Source organism: Falco rusticolus, chromosome 6 (assembly GCF_015220075.1).
Source record: "Falco rusticolus isolate bFalRus1 chromosome 6, bFalRus1.pri, whole genome shotgun sequence".
Lineage (NCBI taxonomy): Eukaryota > Metazoa > Chordata > Aves > Falconiformes > Falconidae > Falco > Falco rusticolus.
The window spans coordinates 85,331,671-85,349,760 of record NC_051192.1 but is presented as its reverse complement, the minus strand read 5'-3'; the positions used below and the strand labels follow the sequence as shown (position 1 = coordinate 85,349,760).

Below are 18,090 nucleotides of genomic sequence, written 5' to 3'. Positions count from 1 at the left end.
GAAGGGCGGGAGAGCGCCCGGGCCCCGTCCCGTCCCCTCCGAACGGCGGGGCGAGGTGCCCCCCCCGGGCCGGGGCGGTGGGGTCCCCTCACCTCACCTCAGAGCTCCGCGTAATGAGGGGGCGGTGCGGGGGGCCGGAGCGCCTCACCTCAGAGCCGCCCCGCAGCGCCCGAGCAGGCGCGGCCGGCCCAGCGCCCCGCGGCGCAGGCGGTGGCCCTGTGGCGGGCGGTCGCTGGCGGTGGCCCGCAGGCGCCCCGCGGCTGTGCCACGAGTGGCTCGTCCGGCCAGCGCCGACCTGGGTAAAGGGGCCGGCGGCACTTGTGGCTCACGTGTGGGAATGTAGAAAGGGGAGCGGGGGGACCCCGGCCTGCTGGCCCCGGGAGCGGTGTGCCGGGCCGGGCCGGGCCGGGCTGCGGCGCGGCCACCTCAGCAGGGAAATACGCTACGATTTCAGCACCCGATTTCTGGTATTTAGATCTGAACTCAAGGTCTCAGGCGTCTGGAAACTCCTGGTTACGTAAATGCTGCTTTGCAGCAGCGTTTTGGTTTCTATTATTTGTAAACAGTAAAATTAATGTAATTGCCTGGAGCCCGGAGGAAAGGAAGCCCGTGCGATCGCGTCTGCCTGCTCGAGCCTCCCTGGCTGTCCCTGCTGACCTTGATGCCATCGGGCAGTTTCAGCCACATAGGGTAGAAATTTAACTTTTTAGAAAAGCCAATACCTGGAGGGTAGGGAGAGACCCACGGTGGTGCTCTGCTAGGTATCAGGTAGGCAGAGCTGAGACGAGAGCGGTGACGTTAGCGGGGCTTGGCTGCAGCAGGCCGGGGGTCAGCACACGGGTATTTCAGGCTCAGTAACCCCAGTGCCCTGGCACGCACTTACCTGTGTCCGCAGGGCATACGAGGGGACTTCGGTGGGGTGCCTGGTTATTGCAGCCATGGAGGCAGAGGGGGACAGAGATATACAGACTCTCAGAACCACTTGCTCCATTTTCTTTTGCAGTAATCAAACTGCATTTTTTAAAAAATGACAGATTAATAGGATATTGCAGGTTAGCTTGTCCCTTCTAAATCCAGATGGAGTATATAAAGAATTGTATTTTTTTTTTTGCCGTGTGTAAATATCACGAAGTGAGAAAAATAGTAGGGAAATAAATTTTGGTGTCAAGAGAGGATTGAGTGGTATATCTGGGTTTTGTGTCAACATTTCATTCACGACATACCATCTGCTAATCTGGTAGCTATTGTTTTGGCAGCATATGCCACACAGCTGATTTTGTTTGGAAACTATGGAGTAGAAAGTCACGTCTGAGTGAAGGTTGCTGCTCGCATTTGTTTTCATGTTTGTGTAATTGAAAGAAGCTGGTAAAAGGTTTTTGCATGAGCCTTGGTTTTTGGGAAGGTAGCTTGGTTTTCTTGAGGGAAGGGGGAGTTTTTACAGTACTGTAGGAGACCTGCATACAGCTCCCAAGTAACTGACACCTTGTATATGGGAATGTAAAAGATTTACATCATTAGACTGAGAAGTGCCCTTGCTTACCAGCCCATGCACCCCTTCCCAAGCAGTTACTGTCATTACCTGACCCCATCCATGCAAGATAAAACTTCTGACCCAAAGTCAGCCAGGGTTGTGACAGTATTTTCCAGGTCGCAATAGGATGGATTTATGCCAGAACACATTTGCCTGATAAGGACGGCAAGGACTGCTGCTAGTTCTCTAGCAGTTCCCATCTTTTTTACAAAGGACAAGTAAGTCCCAGACATCATTAGTGGGGGACGAAATCATACGCAGTTAAAAGAACACCATTGGCTGGAAAGAAAATATTCTTCATATCAAGAGTTGTGGGATAAGGCTTTATGTGTAGAAAGAGAAGCAGAGAAGGACTTAGAAATGGGGTTTGACATGAATGGTGGTACTTGGCATACATTGAGCAGGTGCTAAACAGATTAACTCTGCAGTGAAGAAAAGCCTGGACTCCTTACTGTCTCTAGTTTTGCTTTATGACTATGGGAAAGCATTTTATTTTATCTTTAATGTGAATATTATGTTGCTATCATCTGACCCAACAGGATGTTTAAATGCTCAATCCATCAAGGCTTATAAAGTTGTCTGGCATCTTTTTATAGCAGACACTCTGTAAAGGGTAGAATTGTAAACATCTGTGGTATTTCTGAGTCACCCACCCTCTTACTATATCTCTCCTGAAAAGTAACCATGCAAAAACCCCTTTCGTTTTCCAGACCTGAGGCTGTTACTGAGATTTATTTCTCTTTTAAATAAATTCCCTTGGGATTCTGCGTTTGGTATTGTGTTGTATGCCATGGCCATTCAGAACTTAATAGCAATTTCTGCTTATTCTTGAGACTCACATCCCCTCATTGTTTGAGCTGCAGGAGAGCCTCTGCAGAGAACAGAGCAAACCTGAAGCTGTGTCCCGCAGACGTCGTTAGCATGCGCTAGCCAGCCTAATGCAGTCCGGGGAGCAGCAGTGCGCCTCCACGTCTTTGCTGATTCACCTCACAGCTCCTGCTTATTTCAAGTACTGCACAAGAAGAGAGCTTCACATTGTGTTCAAAATAAAGATAGGATGCCTCAAGCTACTGATAATCTTACCCCTACTTTAGAGACACAGTTACAAAGCTGTTGTGGACAAAAAAAAAAAAAAAAAAAAAATTCTTTTTGCATCAACACTGGGACTTCAGCACTGGTATGACTTGTAGTGAGAGGCGCCACTTCCACCACGTGTTTGTTAGGGTTTTCATATGTGAATATGTAGTCTGTATTTGCATTCCTGCTTTGCCTGATTTTTACAATACACTGTGAGTTTTATGGTATTTTAATTAGAGTTGACAAATGGGACTTTTTTTTTTTTCCCCTGAACAAAACCGGGGGAGAAAGGAACACAAAACTTATGAATTACAAGTGCTCCCTCCCCCTTACAGCTAACAGTGAGGGGAACCGTTATTGCGCTAAGGCATGTGAAACAGTATTGCTGTATTAAGGACGTAAATGCAGAAGAAGAAACAAACAGATCTCCAGCTAGACAGAGGCGGCATTGAGAGCTTTCTGTGCGCCTGTTGTTCGGCTCATGTCAGTCTCAAGAGCCCTTATTCTGCTTTTCAGGTGATATTGCTCATTTGTATAATTCCAATTGAAAGAAAGCAGTTTTCACACAGCAGCATGGAGTGGTTGGGACCCTACCACTGACAAGCCAGAACAGTTTTAAGGCAATATGCATTTTAGAAACAAAAATCTGTTAGAGTGACTCCTCTGTGTTTCATAACATTATGTGTATGTCTTCTATAACACTTGTTAGCCAGATGTGTCTCTGAGAGACAAACAATCACCCGGCCATGCTTTCTGGCAAAGATTAAAGCAATTGTTATTCTTCAAGTACTGATCAAGCTTATAAATCTTTTTAACTGAATTAAATACAGAAGGGAAAAGGCACTTTGTTGTGTTCTATTTTCATTAATGAGTGGGCAAATTGTTTCCGACTGGGAACAGAATAATATCAAAACCCAAAGCATCCCCTCTGGAAATAAAAAGCTAGTTTCTACTAAAAAGGAAGAGCAGAAAAACATGTGCAGCACTGAAATTGCTCACTACAACAATGGACAGCCAGATACCTTAGAATGGGGTTTAAAGAAAAACTGGAGCTAATCTAAGACTGCACCTCCAAAAAGGAGGGTGAAAAGGGAGACCTGCTTTCAGTTGTGGTTGCTGTGGCCTTCCTTGCATAGGAAGAATGCTTAGAAAGAAGAAACTCAAACTGCTCAGCCTTGGAGTGCATGAACTTATTCCATTACTTAGTTATTAAAAATAAAGTTATGGGCTTTCTGGTGGGGAGTGTCTTAGGTCCCAAGTCCAATGCGGGAATTGATTAGCATGTACAGTAACCAAAATACATTTTAGTAACAAAAAACAGGCTTCAGTAACTTGAGGAAATCACTGTAATTTAAAAATTTTAATAGAAAGACCTGTCTGGACATATGCCTGTTAGGCATAATGTGTGCCTAAAGAATATTTTTCTTTAGCAGACAATTTACTTGCTAAAGAGCACCCAAAACGCAAATCTGACGTAAAATGTCATAGAGGAAACAGGGTGGGAGTTAAGGCACTTAGGTCAGTTACCTGATTTCAGAAGGTTATCATAATTCCATACAGTGGTTTCAAGTTTTTCACGTGGACAAAGTTATCTGAAAAAAAATGTAGAAGCCATACTATAAAGGGGTGATGAGTCAAGAAGTGTATCACGAAGGCCTTTTTTGCTGTTTTGATATTGCAGTAAAGTTAATATTGAAGAGACAGCGTAAGCTGGATGAGACAAAAGTTAGTAATGAAGCAGCATCTGAAATGGGGAGCTACCCAGATCCTCCAGGTCCTTCCCGTAGGAATGGCATATGAAAGACAGGCTCTTTGCAGGGAGTCTTCTGCACACGTTCATGCATGATTGACTTGGTCAAGTGACTTCTTGGCTTGCAAGAGCACAGGCTGCATGGGTCTCATAGAAGGTCACTGATCATTGTCCGCTGCTTTGGACGCCCCAGCATGCATGCCTTCAGGTTGTGCAGTTGCTAACATGAAAGCACAAAGCATGCAGCGTTGGAGCTGATACCGATGAATGCTCAAAAGATGCAGATAAAGCCTGCGACTTTAAACAAATGCCATAGTTTCCTCCTATCTTTCTGATAATACAAAACACATCATGGTTCTGGTTTGAACAGTGTGCCAGGAGATGTGATCAGGTTTCACTCGTTTAGTTTATATTACCTAGGAGACGAGCAGTTTCCATTTTCAAGGCTTAGAGCAGTAACTCCCTTTCTCGGAAATGAATCGTTGATTGTTAATGCCACTAGAAAGCTGGGGTTCAGCTATAACTGATCACTGAGACTCAGGTAAGTTAGCATTTCTTGTTATAAAACAGTTTTACCGAACGAAAAGTTGTTTTTCTAATGTCAAACAGGCTTGATAAGAGTCTCGTGAAAGTGTCCCATCAGCCAGCATAAATCACAGATATAATCCTATTTTCATTGTGTTATTACAGTACTTTATAACTACTAAAGAGCTACAAACTGTAATGTGGCCATTGACAATCACTTGTTCGAGTGGAAATCTTCTGACTTAGTCAATTCAGTTTTTTTACAAGTTGATGAAAATGTTACAACAGTAGCCTGAATGGAGCAGTAATACTTAATGTTGAAGATCGTTTGATGTAGAGGGATTTTTTGTTGACATTGGAAGAGTATGGGAGAGGTGGCTTATCTCTTTGGTGTGAAGGTGATGAGAAATGCAGTAGTAGTTGTGTAGACGAAATACAGACATCATGACTTCAAAAAAAAATTAAGTCATTTTGGCTTTAATTTTTTTTAATTACATAGTTTACCAAAGTAACAAAGAAAACAGTGAACTGTGTCTGCCCTCTCTCAAAACCCATTCATTGCTGCAGAGGAGAGACCACAGCAATTAGCAGCTGGCAAAGCATCACACTCAGCAGCTGCTGGGTTATTAAGTGGTGTTTGTGGTTTCCCTAAGTACAAAACAAGATGGGATTTTGCCATCACTGGCTATAAAAAAGAACGCCAAGCCTGCTTAAGGTTACAAAGCCTACTGAAGATGTAGTTTAGAAGTGATATTTTCAGAGAAGTGAATGTTTGGCAGCTAAGATCCTGAAGCCCAGAAAGGAAGGAGATTTGTCCCCAGCTGCTGTGGAAGCTTATGTGAAAGTCAGGTGTAAAGGCCAAAGCAACCAGCTCTGGTCTAGTGCTAAATGACCAAGTAAGCTCTCTTGCATCTAGTCTTTTCCTTCCCGTAGTTAGTTGGTAAATAAATACCTAGGCTAATTTTTATGACTTCTCTGTTTTCTCTTGTTGACTCTTTCACAAGTGCCTGGAAATCGCCTTACACTGGCACTCCCACTGTTGGACAAGAAACAAAGGCACTGCAAGGTTAGTGACTCGTAGCAATAGTTTTTCAGCTCCTATCACAGATGTGCAACGGTTTGGATAGCTGGTGCACACGCAGCTTGGTTGGGTGACTTAGAATGGAGTTACACTGCACCTTGGTGTAGCCAGGAGGTTTCCTGCTCCCCCTTCTTCTGTAGCAGAGCACTGGAAGAGATGCACTGTGCTGGGGTGGGGAGGCTAGTGGAGCTTCCATCAGTTTAAGAGCAGACTGAACTGTCAGGAACAGTACAAGCGCAACCAAGCCTTCTTGGGGCCAGAGAATGAACCAAATCTGTTCCATGGGTAGTCCATGAAACAAGTGCAAAGACTCAGTGACCACAAAATGGTTCCTTGTATCAGGAACCAAAGAAAATAAGGGGAAAATGCAGTTACTGAATGAACATCTGAAGCTAAATTTCGTTCCTTGTTGTTTATGGAACCCACTGTGGCAGTATTTTTTTTTCTTTTCCTCGTAACACTGAGATGATCCTTGGTGTTAAAAAAAAGCAAAAAAGAGCCGCAATGATGCTTTAGGTTGTAAAACAAAAACAACAGAGGGTGAACTCTCAGGATTGTTACCAGCTCTGCTTTTTTATGATCCTATATTCTTCTCCGTGATTTTCTACTTTTACTCTCTGCTTTATCATTTTTGCCACAATTTATGGGTCTCTTTCTTCCCGTAAAAAAAAAAAAAAAAAAAAAAAAAAAAAAAGCTAAGTTGTAGGTGCAGCAAAATACTCCCATTAGCAATCTTTGTATCAGAATAAGAAAGTGTTTTTCCATTTCTCAGCATGTGAGGATTATTCAGCTTGCTTGTACAGACTTCATACTATTCCCAAGCTCATGTCCTTTCTGTTATTTCTCACCGTTCCATCTCCATTTCCTATAATACTGCACCTTCTTCCTGTAATTTGCCTGCTGCCCAAGCTCCAAGCTGCCTGCCCTCTTTGTGCCCCTAACACTCTGAATGCTTTCCCCACTTCCTCTCTACTTAGTTTGATCTTGCATTTTCTTACTTTTTTCCCCATTTTCTTCTACACAAAGATACCTTTTCTGCTTTTAAAGTAATTAAATTAGCAAAGCTGATTGAAATCTAGGTGAACTAATTCTCTGAGTGCTATGCTTTTCAATGGACGCGTTGCTCAATACACATTAGCCAGCCTTCTGTAGACCTCATTGAATGCCAGAAATGATTATTTGATGAATATATTCAACAACAACAGCATTATTCAAACACTTTGCCCAATAAATTACATTCAGCACAATCAGAAGTTAATGGTGTATTCAGGTTGCTGTTTGCTCATGAGAGCATGTGTGCAGCCGTAAGGAGGGAAATCAAGTCACTGATAACATCTGAGGGAAACGGGCTGTGGAGGCTCTTCTGGTCATTTGTGTCTCTAGTGAGCAGGACAAACTGTGTGGGTGTTGAGGGGTGTGTGTGTTTAAATCTAGGGAATAAATGATACATGTGAGGAGGAAGAGAGATTACCTGCCCCATTGCCTGGCTGGTAGCAGAAGCAGCCCAGGCACTTGTTTTCACGCTCATCCCCAGTACTTCAGCTAGAAAGGAGTACAACGAATCGACGTATCTCTAATCTTCAGCTTCTGCCCGAGCTGTGGTGTGTGTGCGTGTATGTGTGTGGAGCAGGTGGTTGAAGTAAATTGCAATAGAGGCTAAGTCTTTTTGTGGTCTTTATGTCCACAGTGCCAAATAGATCCCCTTTTAACCCTTTTGTTGCCTTTTTTTAAACCTTTGAGTAATTTCATTGTTAGCCCCAACACTGGATATTACCTTGATGCAAATTAATGTCATCTACATTTTCCACGATCTGCTCAATTTCTTTAGCCAGCTTCCTTTCTTGACTCCCTTTGATTCATTCTGAACCTCCTTGGAACGCTAAGGGTGAAATTTCTCTTTGGCTACAAGGATTTGGATCGCATTTTTTCATCTCTAGTCTTTATATTAGTCAGAATATAATTTTGCTGAAGTGTCATGCTCTGACACTACGCTTGGCATCTGCTTCCACCTGTACTGCCACTTGCAGAAGTGTTGAAAACCTCATACACTGTCATCTTTTTCCTGCTGCTCAATTGTGTGCTTACTTGAAGATTTCCCTTTTTTTGTTGTCTGAATCCTCACCTTGCTCTGAATTTCATACAGCCCATGTAATGTCTTTGTCTCCTCTAGCCTCAGCTAACTTAACCTCTCATCAGTCTGTGCCTGCGAAGTCAATTTTATTTTGTTCACCTGTTGAGTAACTCTTTATCTTTGAAGTCCATTTTATTTTTCCCATTCCATATGTTCTTTGCAATGCTTCAGTGAATTAATTGTATTTTCAAAGGATACAAAAGCGTCAGTTAACATCCACAATCTTCTATAGGAACAGTGGTGCATAAAGCAAACATAAGCTTTTAAAGGCACATTTGCAGCTCCTTTGAACAGAGGAGCTGTGCTGGTTACAACCCCAACAATACCATGAAACAGGGTTATCCTATACAACCGCTGCTCGACATCAAGTGAGGGCTGCAAGTGGAAAAATATAACCAAAGCTCTGCAGACTTCTGGCTGCAGAAGCACCGCTGGCTACAAGACCTCCCCAGCAGTCCTTCAAGAAATGTCAGTTTCTCATCCACAGAGCACACAGACCAGGAACCACCTTTAGTTCTGTGAAGTCCCTGCTGCCTCACTGCCAGACATCTAGGCGGCAGAACGTGTTGCTGTCTTTCAAATAGCTTTGCAGAAATTTAATCCATCCGATCTTCTGGCTGGCTAGAATTTGCCCATTGCTCAGGATCTGCTGGACATTTTCATCAAATCCTTGATCTGCACTTCTTTGGGCAGGACTTTCTTTTCCCCTTCACATCCTCCTCCTCAACATAGGATTGGCAAAATAAAGTTGTTCTTTTCTAATCCCTTTTGTTGCTCAGGTAAAGAAGCAGTGGTTCAGCTTTGGGAAAAAAAAGAGACCTCAAGGTAAATGTCTCAGTCTGTGTTTAGGTATCTGCATGGCCTGATTTCCACCAGTGTTGGTTCCCACTGATTTTTGTGCCTTGCTGGTGACCCAGCATGGCTTTCATTTCCGTCCCGACTTGTTCAGCTGGAGGCTCAGAACTGGTGTAACCCCAGTCATAGATTGACAGCTGACATTATGGGTTTTATATTAGTAAAGGGAAGGAGCAGCTCTTACGGCCATTAGCAAAAGGCCACTCACAGCTGTACTAATTTTCCATGGGATAACAAAATTCAGTCTTCCCTTTATCTTAAAATCCTAGGAAAGGCCTTTTGAGGTTTTCCTTCAGATCTCCTCTAGAGGACAGCTCATCCACAAGATGTGTTCATAGGTGTTAATATTCATGCTCGCTCACGTGAGCGTTTTGTTTCCTTGCCTGTGCTTTATCACATAGCAGTATCTTCATGCTTTGCCATTCACCTCCTTTGAGACTGATGTATTGACTGCATTACTTATCTAGAAAGCATTAAAGCCCTAGTGCTGATGTCTTGAAGGGCTTGATTTAAACTTCTTATTGAGCTCTAATTGCAGACATGGAGGACAGAAATAGCTCTTTAATGATAAAGTCACCACCCTGCCAAACATATTTAAAAGCATACAAGCGTATGTCTGATAGGATATAAACCAACTGATATTCCCCTGTTATTCTTTTTTATTTGCAGCATAAAGGAGTAGCTTGGTAACTGTTCTGCGTGAGAACACCTTTTTTTCAACATCCCTCCCAGTATAAATCAGCAACATACTAATTTCTGCAGCAGTCCCTCAGCTCCTCAAGTAAGTCACCAGCTCTCACGGTAGCCATGTAGCAACACCCAAATAGGCCATAGGCAGAGGTAATGATGGGCTGCAGAATCAAGGGAGAGCAAAAGAAGAACTTTCCATCTGTGTTAAGCTTTGTGATGCTGTGGCCCGATTACTTCTCGTACTTGCTCATACATCAGTACTAACTGCAGCTACAGCATTGGCAGCAGGATTTGCACGTGCCACTGCTGCCCCAGAGAGGTACATTTTTCTCTCCTGCTAGGCAGAGCTTGCAGGAGCAGTAGATAGGATGAGGACATTAAAAGATATTATTATATTTTATTCAACATATATATTAATATATATAATAAGTTACAATTATATATATAATATAATAGTATTATATTATAGATAATATTAAAAGATAGAAAACACAGATCTGGAAAATTCTCAGATTTCCCATCTCATGTCTCCCAGCCATTCTGTGTCCTGGGAATACAGCTACTTTTTGCTCTCACGAAACAAAGGAGCTTGGTATCCTTTAAGATCTGCACAGACTTCAAAGGTGGGGTGAGGTGGGAAGGTGACTGTATGCTTTCGGTGGTTATCTCAGGTCTTCTTTTGACTTTGAGTGTGGCTTCCAATGGCTTCTTAGGCAGCTCTTCTTTTCCAGAAGTGTTCTAGGACATGGTTGAGACTTGTGCAGAAAAAAACCTATTAAAAAATCCCATTTTTGAAGTAAAGTTCAACACATTTCTTAAATAATGAGAAATATGACAAATAAAATCTAATGAAGTAGGACAGGATTTAAAATATTGCACAAGTTTACCGAGAAGTTAGATCACAGATAAAAAGCAAACAATTTGCATTTTGTTAGTCAACTTATTATGGGACACGTGGCTCCTATACAAAAATTTGAACTTGAAATCTGATTTAACTGTGCTTAGTATTTGCATAACTGACAGGGCTAAGTTAAGTGTACCTCAGTGGTAGGCTGCTAGCCTGAACTTGCCAGAGAAAGCTCTACCTGACGCTTGGGAGACCCTTGGGAATAACAGGCACGTTTACTTGCAGAGGACAGTTTAACAGTACAATTAGGCTTCAGTCCAATTGACAAAACCTATTTTAACAGTAAATAAATTTTGTGTAACAGCCTCAGAAGGTACAAATTATCAGAACTAAGAGCAGTTTGTTGCTGTTGTTTTCCTTTTTAAATAATAATTTTAAGTTGCCTAGCTACTGGTTATGTTTCACCTTGAAATGAGCGTTTTGTTTTTCTTCACCCAAGAGAAAGCATCTCTCTGATCTTGTGTTTCTTCAATAGAGCTTTCCTTCTTTCCTTGAGAAGAAAAATGAGCTGGGGATTCCTACGTGACCTGCTGAGTGGAGTGAATAAATATTCAACAGGAATTGGAAGAATTTGGGTAGCAGTTGTGTTCATGTTCCGCTTACTGGTTTACATTGTGGCTGCAGAAAACATCTGGAAATATGAACATGATGAATTTGAATGTAATACCAAGCAGCCTGGTTGTGAAAATGTCTGCTTTGACCATTTTTTTCCTGTCTCCCACATCAGACTTTGGGCTTTGCAATTAATCATGGTCTCCACACCTTCACTCTTGGTTGTTTTTCATGTTGCTTACCGAGAGAACAGAGAGAAACACCGCAACCAGAAACTTTATAAAAGTCCAGGACAGATAGATGGTGGATTGCTGTGCACTTACCTTGTCAGCATTATTTTAAAAACAGGATTTGAAGTAGTGTTTCTTGTTCTGTTTTATAAATTGTACAATGGATTCAAAGTGCCACGTCTTGTGACATGTGACATAAGACCATGTCCCAATACCGTAGACTGCTATATTTCCAAACCCACAGAGAAGATGATTTTCCTCTATTTACTGGTGGCAACGTCATGCCTGTGCATTTTGTTAAATTTAAGTGAATTGAGTTATCTCATTTTCAAATACTCCATAAAATGTTATCTGAAGAAGTACATAAAAGAACATCAAGGCTTGAAAAGCAATTGCCACAAATCAAAAATCATCTGTGACGACAGACGAGCAGCTGCAGGACATTTCCACCACAGCTCCCTGTCCTTGTCTCTGAATATACAGGATGAATGTGGAAAAAGTTCCCTATTGCCTTGAAAGAAGGCTAGAGAGCACCTTCCTGTTACACAAGCTGTATCTCATGAATTGTTTTTCCAATCAGTGCTTTACAGAACTGGAAGGATAGCTACGTAAGAAATACTTTTTCTCTATTAGTTCCTCCTTACTTGAGCAGATATATTCAGTTGCATTATGTATGCCATACACAGAATAATCTAGATCTTTTCATGATGAAACGAGAGGTGTAGCGGTCTGAAAATTCTGTGAAGTTTTAATATAAACACAGATGCTTATGATAAATCATGTTGAAACAATTGCTCAGACAGTTGTGTCTTGAGTATTACACAGATTGCTTTGGTACAAGCAAAGAGGCTTTTTAAATGCAGAGCTGGAAGAACCTGGAATTGATCAAGACACTGAACAGTACGGTGCTGTACAGCGTTTGTCAGGTGGGTGGATGTGATAACTCTTGAAGTTGCAATTGGAAAGTGCTAGCATACAGTGGTTGCTAGTGTCTTGGAAGTGAGCTGGATGCTCACAAGCCCATTCCACTCTACCACTGTAAAACATGTCCAAAAAAAAAAAAAAAAAGAAAAAAAGAGCAGATAGACACATCTAGTTTAGCCCGTGGTGATAAAGACAGACCTGGTTATTTAGCTATTTGTGGAGCACCTCCTTCTGAAGGTATGTGAGTCCTTTACAGTTTTTAGGGTATTTCTCATCAGAACACATCATGTACAAAAAGGTACTTGCTCAGACTTCTACAGGCAGCATATATCAGAGTACGGAGTTAACTCCTGGTCACCTGCACAAAGCAGCTCCTGAGCCCCCAGACTTTTATTCTGCTGTGCAGCTGTGGCATTTAAGGGAAAAGATCATTCCTAGTTCCCTAGGATCTGAGTAGAGAAGTGTAGACTGCACAATATGGCAAAACAGTAGCCAGTAATCCTAGTATTCAGTAGCCAGGAATCTGGTCCCTTTAGTAAGGCTGAAGGCACTGCTACTCCTTCGGTAGGTTGCTCTGCCATAGAAGAACGTGTGAAATCTAAAAATATGAAAAGCCTCCAGGAGAAGCAAAGTAAAAAAACCCCACATCTATTTCCCCCATATCCCCCCCCCCCCTTTCAGAGCATCTCTTTGACACCACACACCTCTGCCCTTTATTATGTGTTGCTTGGGCTAACAGGAAAGGGACAGAAATTAGCCAAGACATTTTCTGGTAAACCTAAACCTAGACTTCTGAAATGATAGAAATGAGTGCCAAAAATTACTTATTTCAGGGTAGTGTTCTCTTTCCATTGCTGGGATGAAAGGCCTTCAGATAAGTACTGAGCCTCACTGAAATACACCCTTTAGAGATAACCACTGCCTGCAGTAAGCAGAGCTGCCTGAATGTTCAACCAATTTTATTGTGACAGGATAAAAAGAAACAGTACCAAAAGCATGTAACCCTTTTTTCACCCTAAAAGCCTCCAGCTTTAGTTACAGTGTGTTACTTTTATGAGTACTGGGGTAGCGGTTATTGAATTAAGAACAAATGAATAAGCTATCTGCTTTTGACTCTGATTTTCAAGCTTTTTTTTGCTAACGTAAATCTGCTTTTATAAAAGGTGAAATAACATTTGTTGCTGCTGAACTTAAGAGAGACAGCTTGCCAGCTTGTGGCCAGTTAAAGTTTTACATCATGAGTGGCGCTGAATCAGTGTGTATATTGAGACAATGCACTTTAGACAATTCAGAACATCTTCTGTTAAATCTCTACGTACACAGAATATGGCTTATGACAGAAATGCCGTTAGAAACTCTTGCAGCTACTGAGCAAAACCCACCAAGCAGTGCATGAAGCAAAGCCATTGCCCATCAGCCCTGTGTAACCGTGACCGCCACAGTTTGAGTAACAGAACAACACGCAAAATTATCTTGGCTCTTTTGTACCCTAATGCATCATTTTTTAAGACAAGGGCAACACTATCAAAATAAAAAATGCTTCCAAAATGTCTGTTTTTTACTTATTGAGGCCAGATTTTAAGACAGTACATGAATGAAAAAGTATTCATTCGTTTTTTAAAAACAAGTTTTATTTGAGGGAAAACAAAGAGAAGCAAACACAGTTTACTCAACACAGGTTTCTGATTAATTTTGTGCATTAGCTGCTCTCTAATAAAAATGTATATTAAGTCAGGGCTTCAGTGGTTTTAGAGCATCCCCTAAAGCCCTGTGGCGTTAGAGGTTCCCACTTAGACCAAAAATTTTCCTGTGAAACAAGAACTTTTAATTCTTTGGAATGTATATTCAAGGTTTTATTTCTATCTTCAATAGCCATGAAATGATAAATAAAATTCCAAAATCACCAGGTTTTCAAGTCTTGGAGGATACTTCAGTATTGACAAAGCCAGTACCTTACATAAGAAATATTCTGAAAAATTGTGTACAATCTTTGTGTAACCCCTGATGAACTCGTAGCAAACCACCAAGTGGCTTTTATGTCATGCGCTGCAAAATTAGGAGTGTTTGACAGAGCTGCTAATGAAATGAGCATCACACAAAGCAACTCTGTCAGATCTATCTAACCTGAGAGAACAGAAACAAACTAATCTACTTTCTGAACCATTGTTCTTGGCCAGTATTTGATCTTTTACTGGCTTCTTCCCATCCACAATCCTTTCCCCCACCTTTATACTTCTTTGTGCTCCAGTGTAATTTTCACTCACCCATCCGTCCCTGAAGTCATTTGCTCTTACACTTTTGGTTCAAATGAGTTTGTAGGCTCAGTCCCTAAACTAAAGGTTTAAGGGCTTTTTTGTGTATTCAACTTTCAAGTCACTTGGACAAGTTTAAGAAAATTTCAGTTCAAGTGGTATGGTTATTTATGAAGTGTAAAACTATGTCTCCTCAAACACACAGCAAATGGTAGGAAGCTGATCTAAGCCCACACTGTAATGAAGAAACATGATCACTTCATATACATTCATACAAAAAAATTACTTACCTCGCTCATATTTCAAAACATCTCTGCAAACACTAAAAGATCCAAGTCTTAAATAGATCCTCATTTTCTTTAAAAGCCAAGTAATCTCCTTGCCTTGTGACAGCTCAGGTTTGAAAAAAAGTCACAGAAAAAAAAAATTTGTTACTTGCCAATAGTTCTTTCCTCTGCTCCCATCTCCAGTACCCCTGGCCCTGTTTCCCACCCCTTCTACAGGACCATCTTCTCCGTACCAAGGCTCCAGCAAGCAGCAGGCAGAGCAGGAGCAGAAGCAGAAGCTCCTCTCGCCCAGCCGGCCTCAGCCTCGGGGCAGCGTGTCCCTGCGCCCGCAGCTGGGAGCCCCAACCAACTCCTGGGCATAGAAACCAATTGCAATACAGCCAACTACTTGTCCTCACCTGAACCAGTGGCTGTTTCTAGAGTTAAGTTTTACAGGCATTGCTCCCTTGCTATCTAACAGCTGTAGGCAGGACATCCCAGCAGAATACTCTAGGACCAACAGTCCTTCCATCCCGCTGATGACAACCACCCCAACACATGTGAGGACAAACGCACTACTCAAATTAGGCCTCAGACAATTTAAGATTTCTTTAGAAACAGCCAACCACAAGAGGCTGATTGCCAGTTTAAAGATGTCTTTCCATCACGTAACAGTCTGTATCCAGACTCTTTTGCCTTGGTTGCTTCCTGATCAGCAACTCCTGTTGTAGTCGTCATATTCCTCATGGTGACAAGGGTTTCAAAAAAAAGCACCTCTGCTCAAATGCACCACTGATGTCTGGAAGACAGAGACACAGAGGGGAAGGAGAGAGAGGGGAAGAGGACGGAGAGGGACCAGGTGTCAGGGCAGGGGCCAGCAGCACCTATGGGTGTCAGGGCAGCCCGCAGGCTGAGGTGGTGCTGGTACAGCTGGGCTCAGCCAGCCCGCAGCCCCATCCCGCCCGGCAGCCCCAAGGGCAGGGGTACGGCTCCAGACTCTGCAAGAGCTGTCAGTTCAGGCATGCTACTGCACCTATATAGCAGGAGATTCTTATACATCAGTCATCATAATACAAATACCGAATATATTTCCTCAAAAACTTTTGTTGGTGGCTTCACTAAACCACAGTGCCCTCCCCTTCCATGACATCTTAAATCACACCCTGCCTTTGGCCCCTTGCTTTAAGTTTAAATTTGCATTTTTTTTAAAAAGGAAAAAAAAAAATCATGATAGCTTACCTGTTGGAGAGGCTGTCAATACCCACATAAAAGGGAGTGTGCTGTGGAGGGCACAGACTATATTGGTACTACATCTACTTTAATTGGATTAATTGGGATAAGAATGAGACAGTATTTGAAATTTCATTCTCAGAAATTCAGACCCTACTTTCAGATCCAAACCAGAAATTATTTCCTGGCTATTTAGGACACCGGATTTTGTTTTTTCTTTTTTAAAGAAATAGTATTCTAGTGTAGCACTGTGGAGCTAAATAGTTGTATGCTATTCTCAGTCTAAAAACGGCAAATGATGCACTACGTACATTAGGAATGTCAATGTTGAAACTATTTAACTTACACAACACAAAATTATTCTAAAAATTAAGTTGTGAGGTCTGTCAACAGTTATTACAGTGGTTAGGTACATCTGAAAACATGATTTCAGGCAAGCTTTGTGAATCCACTCCAGAGGAGGTTCTTGGTCCTCTTCTCCCCTGCAGAAGATCCCCTCTACAATCACCGCGGCTGGCATCCAACAACAACCCCCATCCAGGGAGACGGCGCAACCTCTGGCAGGTAGAACATGGTATCATGTGCTTATAGCAAATATAATGATCTCTCCTCGAGTTAAAATGTAAGGATTTCTTTTGGTTTTATCATTCTCAGATAGCACCTTTGATTTACTAACTTTGCAGAATTATCAGTTTAGTCACTTGGGAGGGATTAAAGCGAGAGGAGCGAAGGAGCTTCGTTCAAATGGAAGCACGGGCCTCCTGTGCGGGTATGCAATTTAGCACCAGGTAGGAAACCAAGGGCTATGCCCAAGCTGAAATGTTGTCGCCTTTCTGATTTTCATACATAATCCTCACTCTCACAGGAAGTCGCTTCATTTGGTTGTAGGAATGTGCCCTCTGCATTGATATTCAAGTAAACTGTCAAAGATTCCAGGTGAATAGCTTAAGAGCAATCAAGTGTAGCATTTAATGCAAAGCTTTACATGGCAAGACAAGTTTATAGAAAAAAAAAGTATCAAGCCAATCTCTCCCAAGATAAAGACTATTTTATATTACTGAAGGTAGGTCACATCCAGTAATGAGAATAAGCCAAGAAAAATTTTTGGTACCACACAATCCAGCTGGCTCTTCCCAACCGAGTTAGGCATAATCACGCATGAAAAACAACATTTGAAGATTCCTGGGTACTGACCACTCCCACCAACGCATTCACACTTTTGGTTACTCAACAAAGTGGATACCTGTCATTTCTGTTAGCAGCATACAGAGAAATTGCTCCAATCCCGGGCACTACAAGCGGCACCGCTTCTGAGGCTTGTTCCAGTGTGGAAAAGAGAGAGGTGGCGAGAGTGCTGCCAGATACAGTCAGCGAGAGGCAGAAGAGCACGGAGGGAGTCTATGCCATCAATAGAGCACAACCACCGAGTTTATCTGTAAGATCACAATCTCACTTCCCTTTCAGAAAGTGCCTTGTTTATTCAGTTTTTAATGGTATGGCATAAAGACTCACGTATTCTATAGATAGATACCAAATTGGTATTATCAAAATAAACCATCTGTTTTATAAACCCACTATTTACAAAAACGGTTTCTGAAGTTTTTTTGTTTTGTTTTTTTAACAAAAATTAAACTATACACCAATCTAAGTTACAGAAACAAAAATAACCTTTATAAGATCACATGTATAAAACAAGAAATGAAATGTGATTTTATTTAAGGCAATACTGGGCTACTTCACAAATCACCACCTCAAATATATACACTGCTCCACACTACTAATTTTCTATCACATTCACAATGGATTCTTTAATACCAAATATTGTTTTAAATCTCCAATGTAGCAAACTATTTTTATTCACATTTCCATTTTTATTATGGAATCATAAATGCTTTGTATCCAATTAAAAGCAATGAAAAATGTAGCTATAAGAAAACTATTATATTTATGTGTTAACTACATATGAATATCATCCATAGATACTGGATGTTAAAATTTACAAAAATGAGAGCGTGTCAGTACGTTTAACCTATGAAATGTGATCTTATCCAGCTCCTCTCCTGTAAATAAATGCTTTATGCAAAATAAA

At 41.7% G+C, this 18,090-nt stretch overlaps 1 protein-coding gene across 2 annotated transcripts; it reads left to right on the top strand.

The window, feature by feature from the left end:
• Positions 1–11,050: 11,050 nt before the first annotated feature.
• Positions 11,051–18,062, top strand: GJB7 (gap junction protein beta 7). Of its 2 annotated transcripts, XM_037391330.1 has the most exons (2): positions 11,051–11,744; positions 17,369–18,062. In XM_037391330.1, the coding sequence occupies exons 1-2, from the start codon at positions 11,051–11,053 to the stop codon at positions 17,503–17,505; spliced, it is 831 nt and encodes a 276-aa protein (XP_037247227.1). In that variant the 3' UTR covers positions 17,506–18,062. The 2 variants fall into 2 exon arrangements, with proteins under 2 accessions (XP_037247227.1, XP_037247228.1); XM_037391331.1 differs by lacking the exon at positions 17,369–18,062 and having other exon boundaries at positions 11,051–11,867.
• Positions 18,063–18,090: the final 28 nt, after the last annotated feature.

Bases quoted from the DNA above. Each gene is read 5' to 3' on its own strand.
- GJB7 (XM_037391330.1), top strand. From the start codon at position 11,051: ATGAGCTGGGGATTCCTACGTGACCTGCTGAGTGGAGTGAATAAATAT. The intron at 11,745-17,368 runs GTGACGACAGAC...TGCCAGATACAG, and splicing joins CCACAAATCAAAAATCATCT to TCAGCGAGAGGCAGAAGAGC.